The sequence below is a fragment of the Anticarsia gemmatalis genome, chromosome 16, assembly GCF_050436995.1.
Source record: "Anticarsia gemmatalis isolate Benzon Research Colony breed Stoneville strain chromosome 16, ilAntGemm2 primary, whole genome shotgun sequence".
Lineage (NCBI taxonomy): Eukaryota > Metazoa > Arthropoda > Insecta > Lepidoptera > Erebidae > Anticarsia > Anticarsia gemmatalis.
This window is the reverse complement of record NC_134760.1, coordinates 7,230,595-7,244,876: the sequence shown is the minus strand read 5'-3', so window position 1 is coordinate 7,244,876 and position 14,282 is coordinate 7,230,595. Positions and strand designations below refer to the sequence as shown.

Sequence of the window (14,282 nt, the reverse complement as noted above, 5' to 3'; positions counted from 1 at the left end):
TAATATAGGAAAACTTATGCCTATATCCGTCAGTCATGTTATCTTCTATAAAAGGATTTTGGTTTGTACACCCACACGAGGCCTTTAGAATCAACTTATAACGTACGGCCAACATTCTAGACAGATCTTTATTAAAAATATTTGTGTTTCACGCTAGAGCTTTCTCTCGTAGCTCAACGTTCACATAAAGGTTTTAAATGATGCTTGCAATGGATCAAATCCCTAATTTTTGCTACCTTATGTAGAGGGTGTTTAATTTTTGTTCACGTCGCAGGGAGATAGCGCATGAAGTAGTCTTCTATAGCGGTGCTTTCGCAGTTTGTCTATGTCGCTTAAATGCAGCTGTTGGGCATACAATCGAGATAATAAATGTGGCATGCCTTGGGGATCGGCGGCACATCGATGCCGTGGCGGCATTTCCCTTTATAACCCCACTTTGACATATTGAAGCTTGCTACGATTCACATGAGACCAAAGTCGGTTCAGTGATCCAAGGTACGGATTTTTCCGCAGGGAGATTTTCCTGTAAATGGGAGCTATGATAGAAAGACAAGAAGCTTGAATATTTAAAAAAATATTAACGTTATCTAAAAATAATGAAACTTAATTTACCAAGAGGTGAGGATTTCAAAGAAAATATATTAAAGTAAATTCCTATTTATACTAGATCCTATTTCTTAGAACAATACGGAAGCAAGTAATTCAGTTGAGCTAACAGGTTTTCTTTCATGCATTGTGTTAGCTAGCAGTAAGTTATTCATGGACTGTTGCAATTTTTATTCTGTTGTGAGATGCCGAAATACACAGCGACTTGAACAATGGCTGACCTGACTCGCTCTGGTTCACAAAAGTAAATTAACTTGTTGAATTATTTAGGGTAGATACTAATTATATTATCTATACTCATATGAAGTTAATTAGGAAGTAAAAAGTGGTGATTAAGGAGTTTAGAATTGAATGCAATAAATCATTATGGCAACTCGTATTTTTTATTTTCCAATAATAATATATTATTATAAATTAATAAATAAATAAATTAAACCCATTAATGCCCCACTGCTAGGCAAGGTCTTCTCCCGTAATGAGGGAGGGGTTAGGCCTTGAGCCCACCACGCGGGCCAAGTTCGGGTTGGTTTACAATAACATAATATATTATTAGGTAATATATTTTAAAGTGTTACTTTAGTACCGATCGAAGGTATATTATTGATACGTATTTTTTTAATGATAGTTTGAATCGGGTTAGTTGTATTCATCTCAATGTAAGTCTTACGAGCTCATTTTAGATGGTATCTGTGTCGTCGAACATTTGCTGTGACATTGTTCGTGATAATTTTTGACGAGTATAATGTTCGTAGGTGACTTCATCACAGTACAAGTTACACCCGTAATAAAGTTGAGCAATTAACAAACTTGGCTTTCTTCACCAAATTACCCCTTAATTTATTCCTTTTTATGAAATAAAGATAATCACTGAATTCTTAATGTTATGTAAGTTTGTGTGTTGAAAGTAATAATTGTTACGTTGATTTTAGCTATCCCGAAATAGATATTTATACATGAATCCCGTGGCCGTGGGCGGGATTGTAATTGGATTATAACCTTAATTATTTTGTCCAGAATCCTACTTGAGATATATTAATAAGTTTGTTACTACTACAATATATACATAGGTTAGATATATTAATAGTCTTGGTTGTTGGGTTTTATTGAAATCATGAATAAATTATAGAAAAAGTCGTTACCTATGTTTACGAATGTAGAGATTATGACACTTGAATCCTAATTTGATCAAAAAGTTTGGTTAGGTACTTTACATAGTAGTATTTCTTGTTATGTTGCGCCCACACGTTATATGTGCCTAACATAGTGCTTAGCTTAGCGAATAGGTATGAAGCTGTGAAAAAACAGCATAAGAAATTTCAAGGATACACAGTCAATTTCCTTTAATATTTCGTGAGATATAATGTAGTCGGATAGTTGCCTACCGAGCTCCAATTTTAGCATTATTCAGGTAACACAATCATATAACAACAGATAGTTGGCTTCTTGTATTTTTAGCGCGGGATAAATTAAGTGGCGCACCGACTCTCGGCTCCCGTAGATCAATTTCAGTCTCGCACCTGTCAAAACTTTACCCACAGTACGGTAGATAATTGTTTGCAGCGTTTTCGCCTTAAATGCTGTGAAATTCTGTCCAAACTGCCAGAATAGTGCTGTGAAATACCACATCGGGGAGCTCACTTTTGGATAGTTAATCGCTTTTGTACTTTGAATGTTGGTTTAACTTGGTGTGTGAATTGTTTTAGTTGGATATACGCGATGATTGGGAAAAGAGAAACTGAAAATTGCTTTGCAGGTGTTTAACTTTCTTTACAAATTTTACTGAATATAGGAAAACGTAACTGAATTCCAAAATAAAACTGAGAAACTTCGTATTTAAATTATTCTACGCTAAAAAATAAATGAAGAAAATACTGTATATTGGCGTCACTGTACATATTCATGTGACATTCATCGTCATTAATTTGAACGAATTTCATTCAAATTTATTAAAATTGAATATGTAGTTACAATTGTAAAACGAAAATGTGAAAATATCATCAACATTTTTGATAAATTCTTTGCGACGTAATATTTGTACGTATATTTTATTAAAGTTTTGGCATAATGAAATTTATTCAATTTTCTTTTCGTTTTGTTTCAAAGCCTTGAACTGCAAACACGGAAACGCACTTCCGATACTAATATTTTTTCGTTTCTGACATCACTAGGTTTTTACTATAAGCTTTAACGACTATAACTTTCATTCAAAACTGAGTTAACTATTCTACACAAATCAAGTCTCTGAACTTTAACAAATAATATACGGGCTTGCATTTTTTATTTGGCATTTTTATTTGACTGTGAAATTTACCGTACTAGTATTGGTACGTTTCTTGCATTTATAATAGTGCATTATACCAGAAAAGGCTACAATGTCGTGTTCTATATGTTCCATGCAGTTTTTCCTGTACGTGTTACGTAGTTTTTCTCAGCAGTTTCAGCGAGCGCCCGCCATATATCATTGCTCGGTACATTACACGTTTTAATACAAAACTAAGGAGCAATAAAATCGAGTCAGTCCGTTGTTCGCTGGCTACTGCTTATAAATGATTCCACTTCGATAACTTGCCGCCTTATTTCGATTTGTTCTGTGTTATTTTATTATCACCAATAAATATTATATTTAGATTATGTTTTTGGTGCATCGTATTTGATTTATCAGTATTCATTGGTAATACACTTTCAAAATTAAGAATACTATTTATATTGCTGGTTCGGTACCTGAAAGCTGTGGAAATAATTATACACCTCTTATATTCTAGTGATATAATTCTATTAATTTTCCATTTGAATGATTTTATTCATGAAAAACAAAAATAAAAAATAACCGTCCTATATGAATCACGATAAAACATTACATGATCAATTGCCTACCAGATGATATTTGTTAAATAATTGTCCACACATATTTGACATATACAATTACATATCGCTATCTGCTTACAATCACTTGATTCCAGTGTTGTAATACGTATTATTCGACATGGTTAGTCTGATTTATGGTAACAAATGTCCATCGTGAATGTTCTCGCGAAGATCTGTACCATTCTGCGCTTCGAGCGTAAGTTTTATTCATCGATGTCAATTTTTCATTCTGCCTGGCAAAGATCAACCTGAACTCATTCATCAAGACCTACAAGAATCCTCGACGGAGGTGATTTTACTTATGTAAGCGGTTTTTGTTGCCGACCACTTTCCTCTCTAGAGATTTCGCGTGAGAATTCGCGATCTTCGATGTTAGAGTACACGTTATCTTATTTATACGATCCTCTCTCTCTTCCATGCTATAAATCCCATATGGTAGTGGGGAATATACGATCCTGCGATGCGAAAATTATGTGTCTAGTCTTCAACATTATTTGACCGAAAAGATTCTCCGAATTGCGATACACGTTTTCCCATACTCGTGTCTCAATTGCTGTCATTATTTATTCCAAATACCTATACAAGTATGGCTCGTATCCAAACAGTAGCTGTCCAAACATTTCGTATTATAATGTGATTTCATTAGTCATTCTTTATTGCTTTCAGCATTCGATTACAGATAAATACACATATCAATAAAACGAGTATACCTTCGTACGAGTGAGTACAGACACATGTTTGAAGTACCACTTTTGAAACAAATATCATTTTCATCCGCTTTTAGAACGCAGCACGAAGCCAAATTGCAGTAAGAAAATCTCTCGCTAAAAGTTACAAAACTTAAGCGTCAAAATTATTTGTATCTTCCGTACCCCTGTAAAGAAATTTCGCGTTTCCGTGTAATCCTTGGAGCGGGCTTAGTGAGCTGAGATTCGTCAGTTCAGTACGAGTGCACATAAATTATTCCTACGAACACGACCCACTGCAGGATAAATTGCGCGCTTAAAAATGCTATCCCTCTTTAGTCACTTCATGAATTCGCTGATGCCGACCGAGCTGAATTTATCATTCAAAGATAAACACGTTTCTGATTTCTTCTTCTTCTTCCTATTTTACCGTCTGGAAAGGCAAATATAACCTGATTTCAGTACAACGCGTAACGATGATTTTGAAAATAAATATGAAACATTTCCTATACTTCAATAATGATATGAAGGTAAAAGCAGAAGGAAAATGAATTGTAAAGTTAAATTCTGACACGTAAAACAGACAAACGGGACTTATAAAGATATTTAAATAAACCCATCTTAGTAGGCACAATTCGTTGTATTACGGACGTAGTATTTCGTGTATGATACATACGCCTCCGGTCATGAATATTTTAGCAGAATATGTTTTCTTTATTTAGGCAATATGCTCGTTTAAATTATATGGACCCGGTTCATTTATCATCAGTATAATATACTCCTATTGTACTAAACGGAAACAGTATTTTTAGCCGTTTTATGTTTTCTATTGTCCCTTTCAATATTTTCATCAGTCTACGTTAAAGCATTTTTTGCCCTACTCGAGGACGATCCTTTTTCAGATTAATCCCTGTCTTAACTTGATGGTATCTGCGGAATGACTATGGCGTCCAATGCTGGCCCGCCTCCAAAACCGTGACCTTGCCAAGATTGGCAGTTCATGCGAGCTCACGTATCCAGTGTTTATGAAAACGATTTGCATACAAATGCCTCTCAAAGATCGCACTAAATAGATAGTGCACACTATGACTACACTACATTTATTTTGTTGATGTTTCTCTTAACGCGTCGGCTGTTTGAGGGGAGCAGAATGTGGTTTATCCGTTGACAGGGCGCGGTCATACCATGTTCGTCAAGTTGACTGGAAAATTGACATTTAGTGTCAACGTTGCCCCTTTTTCTATTTCACGCTCCATTTCATTGGCTGATTGCTTTATAAAGAACACTTGATGTTTTGTTGTTATCTGCTTCTCACATCGTAAATTAATAAACATCCATCGTTGCTTGCTTATCACGAAAATATTTGATTTTGTTTGCTTTATGTTTCGTAAGTTGTGAAGACACGCGTATGTACTCAATGTTGTGTGGGTTTAAATTAATTCGCGATAATTTATTGTTGCTACGGTTTCTTCATTACGTGACTAGTCTTCATGTAATGTAGTTAAACACCACAACCCAAGTGTGACCTTTGAAGTTAAAATAAAGTAGTTGGTAACCCAACGTAAAGTATTTCAATATTTAATCGAAATTAAAACTTATGTTTATGTATTTATTGTCTGAATTCATTTGGAGAAAACACGGGATGTTTTTATTGGTGGTTACAATAATGAAAACATAATGCATTACCATAACAATATTGAGGCGCGAAGGTTACAGAAAGTCAATTTAACGCTTCACAATGGTATATTATGTACTCATTGTTGTGTTACTAAGTTAATATCTCAAGGAAAATTTTCGGATAAGCTCTCTTCGTTACGAATGCAGTTATGAAAATGACATTTACAATTTACCCCATAAGGTGTTTATTTGAGCAGTTAAGCGTATTTGATATAGGAGCTAACTCATATGTCTTGCGGCTTACAGCTACAAGCTGTTTTAGTTTTAGGCTGCGCATCGCATACCGACATTCGTTGCCTACCGGTAACAGAAATATTTATATTCAAAGCAACTTTATAAAGACGATACACTGTTATTTAAAGGCTACAAAGTCAGAAGTCTACATTTTATGAAACATCTGAAAGGAATAACTTTTATTTAACTTGTGCACAATACGAGAAAACTAAAAATTTGAGTGCTTCAGTAATAGATTTCAGTTTTAAAAGATTCTTACTTGGTATTCGTGTTACCTAAAATGTTACTTTTATTCTGTTATTTGCTAAGTTGTTCGTAAGTAGTTCGAAGACAATAGTATTCGTGCGAACCGTGTAAGTTTGAAAGAGGATAATGGATCCTTTAGACGAAAAGCCTAACATTAGCACTTTTACGCTAAGCCGGCCACGGAATCTGTTACATGGCGAAATAAAAACTTCTCCCTTTGTTCGGGCTTTAGTATTGACCTGAAAATGTCTACACCGGTCTGGTATAAAACTATTTCTTTTGTGATAGAATTCCTCGCGGATGATGAAGTTATTTATTAATTATTGGAATTTGGTACAAACTATATTATGATCTATTAATCAAAATATATGTTGAAACTAATAAAAACTTGTTGTATTTAAAGTATCACGTTGTAAAAGCTCTGCGTAACCGCAACATTTCTCGTGAATTGGTCGTCAAAAAGTAGGTCTGTTAAAAAGTCTATTGACTGGATGGAATTGGTAATGAAAGAATATTTCGTCACGTACAAACAGAATATGTAAAACGCTACAGAATTTGCCTTCATTTCATGAATGTTCAATATTAACGCTGTCACAGGCAGTCACTTGAAAGAATTTAACATCCCTGAGCGTCCAATTGTTGCCCATTACTTTTACGATTCCTTCAACATTGGAATCGTAAATGAAACTTCGATCTCGAACCGTTCATTCTAACTTTAGGTTTTGATTTCTGCAAAGTCTTATCCGGGCTAAAAGTTCACTTAAATATTTCTCTTCGCCGCAGGATATCAAATAACTCTACTGGGAAACTTGTATCAGAATTATTACACGAATTTCGTGCATTCGATTTAATGCTTTCAGTTACTCTTTTAAATTGAATCATTCTATACTCGGTCAAGCCACGTTCGCGGTGAATTTATATAAGTTTATTGGGACCGATTATTCAGAAGAGTATTTGATTCTGTGCCAAACATTCCATAAGAAAATTAGTTCTGCATGATATAATTCAGAAAATAATATGACAGTTATTCTAATATTTATTGTGTCATATATATCTCATTTATCTGACTAATTTACTGACAGTATAATGTTACACGTGTATGCAATTTATAGTTTTTTGGTACTTAGATGTTTATTGTTATTTGAACTAGAAGCAGCGTCATGTGGTATTAAAGATTTCTACATCTGGATAGTGCAAAACATTAATACTTTTAATATCAAAATAAACTTAATTCTTTAGAAATCCTTGTAAAAACTGAACTTGTAGATCTTTCAAAATCTCTGTATGCCTATTATCGTATGAATAGATATGAATATAGCCTATTCAACTATATATCTTAGTAGACTTACGAATAGCCAAACTTTCTTTTTGTACCAAATTTTATATTATGTAGAAAATTCTTATTGAAGACAAAAATTTACAACGTTTAATATATGTGTATTTAGAATTTACGTACTCGAAGATTTTATTACTTCAATTTCGTATTTTAACTACAGATTTATGTAGGCCAGACAGCCGACAAACAGCCTTAAACACCAAAATATTCGTCGGGATTAATCGAAAGTGTGATATGTTGGTTCAATGGATGGTTAAAGCCCGATCTGGCGGGTTGACAGTCGTGTCGTACGTTGTGAGCGGTGGCTCTAGATATAACTCCTCTTTTGGCTTTGGGCCATAAGGCCGAATGTGGTGTCCCGCACAAATGTTCGTGTTCGCACACTATGGTATTGTGCCACCAACGCTCGGCATTCACTCGTAAATTCGCCGTTACATGAAATTCCTCCGATCGCAATACACCGTTGAGAGATTTACAGTGTTTCAATTATAAATTATACTAAAATTAGCAGTTGCATACGATTCGGTTCACGTGACCGCTTTCACGTGCGTCCGAGAATACTGGATTGAAAATAGCTGAGAATTGCTCTTACTAACTGAAATATTTGACAAGTTTGGCATCGAGGTTACTGTGCGACTAAGGTAAACATATTCGACACCATTTTTAACAGCAAAAAATGAATTGGAAACTTGAAAGTCTACATACTATTTTGAGAAAGAAACACTATCCCGCTTGTGATCAATCATTAAAACTTGATACTAATAAAAATAAATGCAAGAAACAAAGTTACAGGAAAATATACTTAGCATTTGCATTTACGATATTTAACGTGTAATACGTAGTAGATCGAAGTAACAATAATATCGAGAGGCGCCCCTGCGGAGGACAGTTGCGGTCTGCGGTCACCACTACGACTCTGATTACTCTCGGCCCAGTTCCTATTATATGACTACGTTTACAACTAACTACTACGTATAGTTTAACTACAGTTTGTTCGCTAAATACATTCACCAAACTGTTACAGGAAGTCGTTTTCGCACTAATTCTATCTACATTTCTAATATGACTATTGTTGACCTTTCAGTTATAATACGAGTGTTAATATTACATGTTTCCTTATTGTGTTTGTTTGTTGTTATAGGACGAGCGGTTTAACCACGACATTGACCAACAGACGGGCTACAAAACGAGGTCACTTCTCTGCATGCCCATTAAGGACATCAACGGAGAGGTCATCGGTGTGGCTCAGGTATGTAACCAGTTGAAAACGTTCCACTTACTTCCATTCAATCAAACGACGTTTTAAAACAAATACACCATTATTCAAATTAATCCGGTTAACCAAAACTTTGACTCGTTACAAAGTAAATTTTAGATTGTTTACATTTACAACAGGCTTCAGAAAACATTACAGAAACGGCAAAATGAAAGCTTAGCAAACAAAAAGATGAAATCAAAAAAGTTTCCGACACCCTGAGCGTATTAAGTTATAAATATTCCGACGTAAAATTGAAATTTCTTGGTGAAACGTTAGCAAAACTTGGTATTATCTCATGACATCTGCCCGCTGGCGACGTCCCTCCGGCTACACTGGACTTGAAAACTCTGAATAAATAAAACACGAAACGATGATTGATTATTTTAATCAAACAACACTTTCCACATAAATTTCTTCATGACTAACGAGCGTCAAACACTGGACGTGTTTTTCTACCGTTTTCGTTTACGAAGGAATTTGTCCATTGTTCCGAGATTGAACGCAAATTTATTTTGATTTGACGATATAAATCTTGGCTTGCTCTTAATAAATGCCTATGATATCTCAGCGTTCAAAGTATTTTATTAAAAAAATACCGCTGACGTACGACGTATAGTCATGTTACGTACCTATTCAATAAAAAGACCTTTGTTGAGTAAACGCGTAACCGAAAAGCACACGAACTAAAAGCATTAATAGTAATCACAATGTATCTTTCAGGTGATAAACAAACAAAACGACGGACCTTTCACGTCTAACGATGAAAAAGTGTTCGCGTCGTACCTTCAGTTCTGCGGCATTGGTCTGCGGAATGCACAGCTTTACGAGAGATCCCAGTTGGAAGTGAAACGGAACCAAGTACTCCTCGACCTCGCCAGGATGGTGTTCGAGGAACAGAGCACCATAGAACACATGGTCCTCAGGATACTCACGCACACCCAGAGCCTGATCCGATGCCAACGAGTACAGGTAACGTACCAAATAATGCACAACTTCTAAATGTTGTTTATCTTGTTAGGTGTAATGGAAAGTTTGAAAGGGTATCTCGGAATCCCAAAAAAGTTTGTAATCCATACTAACTCGGGTAAAGCGAACCGGTCCGCGATTCTGAACTTATCAAAACTATTTACATGTTTGTTTATCGATGGGTGGCTTAAAATGTAGCAATTTGTAGGTCTATGTAAAATATTCTAGTGTTTGGCTTTCGACAAACGATTAATAGCTTCTCTGTGACTCGCTCTCGTCTGAAGCATCAAAGACATCGCGTCTTGTATTTCAATTATCTCTTTGAAAGATATTGAATTTAATTATCCTTTGGAGAATAGCTATTGCCACCAATATCTTAGCGGTATTTATTATTACCACGGGACTCCTTTATGATTGAAATCGAATTTCAATATCGAAATAATTTTTGATAAATTGATTCATTCAATCAACGAACAATTTGGGCCGACTCACTTTTAATATCAATTTCATTTTAATTCCAAATGGTTTGGCGACGGCAAAATTAATTTTATTTGTTTTGCTAATGAAATGTTCAAGTTTAGGCGTTTTGTTTACCAAGAGTATTGAGGCGGGGTTGACTGTAAAAATACGCGCATTTTAATTTGCAACTGACTTTTCTGGATATGCTTTACTGATGTCGTTTATCGTACGTTTTCTGTAATTTTATAGCTGTGGTAAAGGTGGCGTGTGGATTAAAACCCCTCAATCTAAAAATACCAAGTCTAGCCGTTTTAATTGTTGCTGTTCAAACATCACGTTACGTATGAATGGAAATTAATCCACTTTGGGGTCCGATGAATCGCGGGGCTTATGAATAAACGTCGAAAAGGGGTGAAAGGTGTTAAATTTACATCAACGTTATTAACATTCATACCTTTGTCTGGATGTTTACTGTTTGGTCGAATATTTTGTCTCGGGTTTAAACTCGCTTAAGTATACAGACTATAGAGATTTATACTATATTTATAGGTAGAAAATATGCAGATTGGAGTGGTGAGGCGACGAAATTTAATGCACGATATATGTGTGTATACGCTTTTTAAAATAAAATATGAATAAAATTAAGTATACATCTATAGTCGTGTTTAGTAAAATAGTTCAGCAGACGTGAGGCTATTATCATTTCTCTCAAACATCGATTGATATTATCAAAATATAATCCATACTTAATTGCCGTATAACCTCATTTGATATGTCAATAATTCGCTAACAGTCTACACCGTTAGCCAAAAATATTTGGTATCACACTTTTAAAGTCATTACCTTCTGTTACACTCGACCATTATTTACGTGCCTAGAATAACCACTAAGAGGTTTTTTACGGGTTTTTAGCAGTCACCATTACGTAGTAATCGGCTTAGGAGGACATTAATTTTACTAAAAAAAACATATTGCAGATAAAAGCGGCAATAAAATACAGTCGGTGGTAAATGGTCCGCAGCCTTAGCCACATTTCATCCTGATGACTTTTACTATTGTCACGGTCAGCATTGGTCATTATTAGTGAATTAACACTAAGTACGTGAATTATATAAAGTAGTGCTCAAGTTAGCGAATTATATTTGTTGGTGCCTTTTTATGACTGGTAGTAAGAGTTCTTTTGTTAGAATACTTTTTAAGTACGTCGAGCTAAGAGCTACGTTGCAGTCTATCAAGGTTAGTTCTGTTTTAATAAAGAAGTGCTACCAAACGATTGCTGTAAATACAACATGTGAATCCAGGTGCAGCAAGAGAATTAGTTTTAACTCAAATACACGTTTAAATGTTGTTTAAACCCACACGCAGTTTAAATAACTTTGACGATTTATTGACAGATTGAATAAATGAGAAATGTAAAACCATAAAATTATAAAATTTTAAAAGCATGACTAAATTTGTAAAAATAATTATGCGACACCAATCATCAAGGAAAGGGTAACCCCTATAACAAAATTAATATCGATTAGCCCGTTGCTCATTGTCTTTGTTTAGTAAATGAATTTTGATATCAAAGACTCTATTGTGATCAAATAGAGAGTGTACGAGCGAGGATAAACTCCCTGGGAGGCGTAGCGTTATGAATCTATTGTGCTATTATGTATTTAATGAACCGTTACACACTTGCTTGTAGGGGACGATGTTTGTTTACAAATGATTGTAATGGAATTGTAAAGCCGCCCCAAAAAATTATAATTATCAAACTTGACCAGAATTCCGTCAATAATATTGCACTATGTAAACCCTAAACGTCTAGGGCGGCCATATTAACTCATGCAATAGTCACGCAAATTATTGTTTTTGTATTATACGTTCGTTATTTTTTACATGTTTTAATTTACAGTTTAAGAAATCTTTCGGTTAGACTTGTATGGCGAATAAAATACAATCGCGATATTAAAATTGGATTAGTTAGATAGCAATAAATGATTAAAAACTTGTGAATAATGAAGTATATTAATCAATGTTACCGTTATCTAATAGTTTTATATCTCATCAATGACATCAACAGTCAAAATATAATGATATCTATTCTAAAAACAAACTATATATTATGACACAACAGGAAAATGCTACATTTCAATTTCCTATATTTATTTTCGTATTGCCTTCTATGGGTACCGCAATATGCCTTTCCGTTTTATCGGGATTTTCTCCGAAATTAACCTCCCCACTTTTATTACCGCAAGTTTAATACAAAATTATTTTTACGACAATTATATTACCTTCTTACATTCAAGATACGGAAGCCTTAATGTAACCTTCGTGTTGTTACTGTGCAAACCATTTGTTTGAGGTGAAATTATTTTAATACCTCGTAAAACTTAATGTCCCTAAATTCTCGAGTTGTATTTAGAAATTTATTACTTTACATCAGCTATTAGCTTTCATGATGTTCTTTGAAATTATCGAAAATGTTTATGCTAGCTTCGGTCTCGGGGGAGGGTTGTGTTTGTTGAATCGATCATGTTTTAAATTCGATTTTGCTGTGATAGTAAGTCTGGGTAACAATTTTTTTTTTCGTCAACGTAAAGTGCTTAATCAAACCAGGGGTTTGTACAAAATTGTCAAAATATACAGTACTAAAAATTAAAATTATGGTTGCTTATTGAATAAGCAACCATAAATTTAATTCAACAAACACAACCCTCTTCCGAGACCGAAGCTAACATAAACATCTTCGATAATTCCAAAGAACATCATGAAAGCTAATAGCTGATGTAAAGTAATAAATTTCTCAAAGTAAATATAATGCTTAGTCAAAGTAATTAAGTACGATTACGAAAATTAACAAAACGAAAAATTGTACTCAACAAATTCCATTTCACTCTTTCATTATTAAGAATTATGGTTGTCACTTGCAGAATGTTCAGTGATATTTACATGGGCATTATTCATCGTAGTGGTGACGGCTGGACATGTTCAGCCCTGACCACGTTTGTTCTGCGCCCAAACGAGGCATAATTCATGAACTCTACGTCAGTTTAATGCCGAGACATATCACATTAGCACTTTGGTATTTGACTAGTATTCATCTTGGTAGATTATCTAGCAACTTGTGTTAATGTAGTAGATATAATATTTGGGTTTATAATTAATCTTATTGTCTACTGTGTAGCAATTTTGAAGTAGATATTATATTTGGTTTTATCATTGCAATTAATTTCGCTAATTCAGTTTGCTTTTGAACTAATCATTTATACCGACAAGACAAGTATTTTAATATAATTTTAAATAATTGATAACCATTGTAATCACTTTAATGATAAATCTCTCAGATCACCAAAAAGAGAGTCTATTCAGTCTTTGTCTGTTTACAAATACAACCATCAAAAATATTATAGGGCACTTTTTCATAGCAATATTTTCTAATTTGAGTAACCGTGGTTCACGTCAGTTTATCAACGTAATTTTTATCTAGTCTTTTTTTCCGCAGGATGTGCGACTATTAACAGATTTTTGTAATTGTATGCTATCAGCACATAGAAGTAAATTATTTATTATGCACATAAATAAATTACGCCACTTGCCCGCGGCATCGATATATCGTGAGAACTTACTCGCATTTTCATCGATTACTCCTTAAAAATTGTATTTTATATCGATAGCAAAAAACAATGCGCTTGTATTTTCATAACTTTTAAACTTTCGCGTTGCATTTTTATTATACAGTAGAATACGGGAATTAACGTACGCGAGCACTTGTATTTTCACATAAACACATGTCGGTAATATGGAAATCTATGTCGATTTATGTATTTCAAGTGCGTAGTGGTGTGATCATCGCAGATGTTTTATGATCTGTATGTAAATAGAGCTGTGTAGTGATATACCGATACTGATTGCGATTGCATTCATAGTCTAGATAACGTAGTGTTCTTGGTTTAGAGAT

At 34.3% G+C, this 14,282-nt stretch overlaps 1 protein-coding gene across 9 annotated transcripts in view; it reads left to right on the top strand.

Annotated features, from left to right (window-relative positions):
- The window catches only part of LOC142979590 (dual 3',5'-cyclic-AMP and -GMP phosphodiesterase 11-like), a 217,211-nt gene that overhangs the window by 184,683 nt on the left and 18,246 nt on the right, over positions 1-14,282 (top strand). For all 9 annotated transcript variants that reach the window (XM_076124611.1, XM_076124609.1, XM_076124607.1 and 6 more), the window contains 2 exons: positions 8,792-8,899; positions 9,629-9,877. In XM_076124611.1, coding sequence (XP_075980726.1) covers positions 8,792-8,899; positions 9,629-9,877 — 357 coding nt within the window. The remainder of the gene's footprint in view (positions 1-8,791; positions 8,900-9,628; positions 9,878-14,282) is intronic.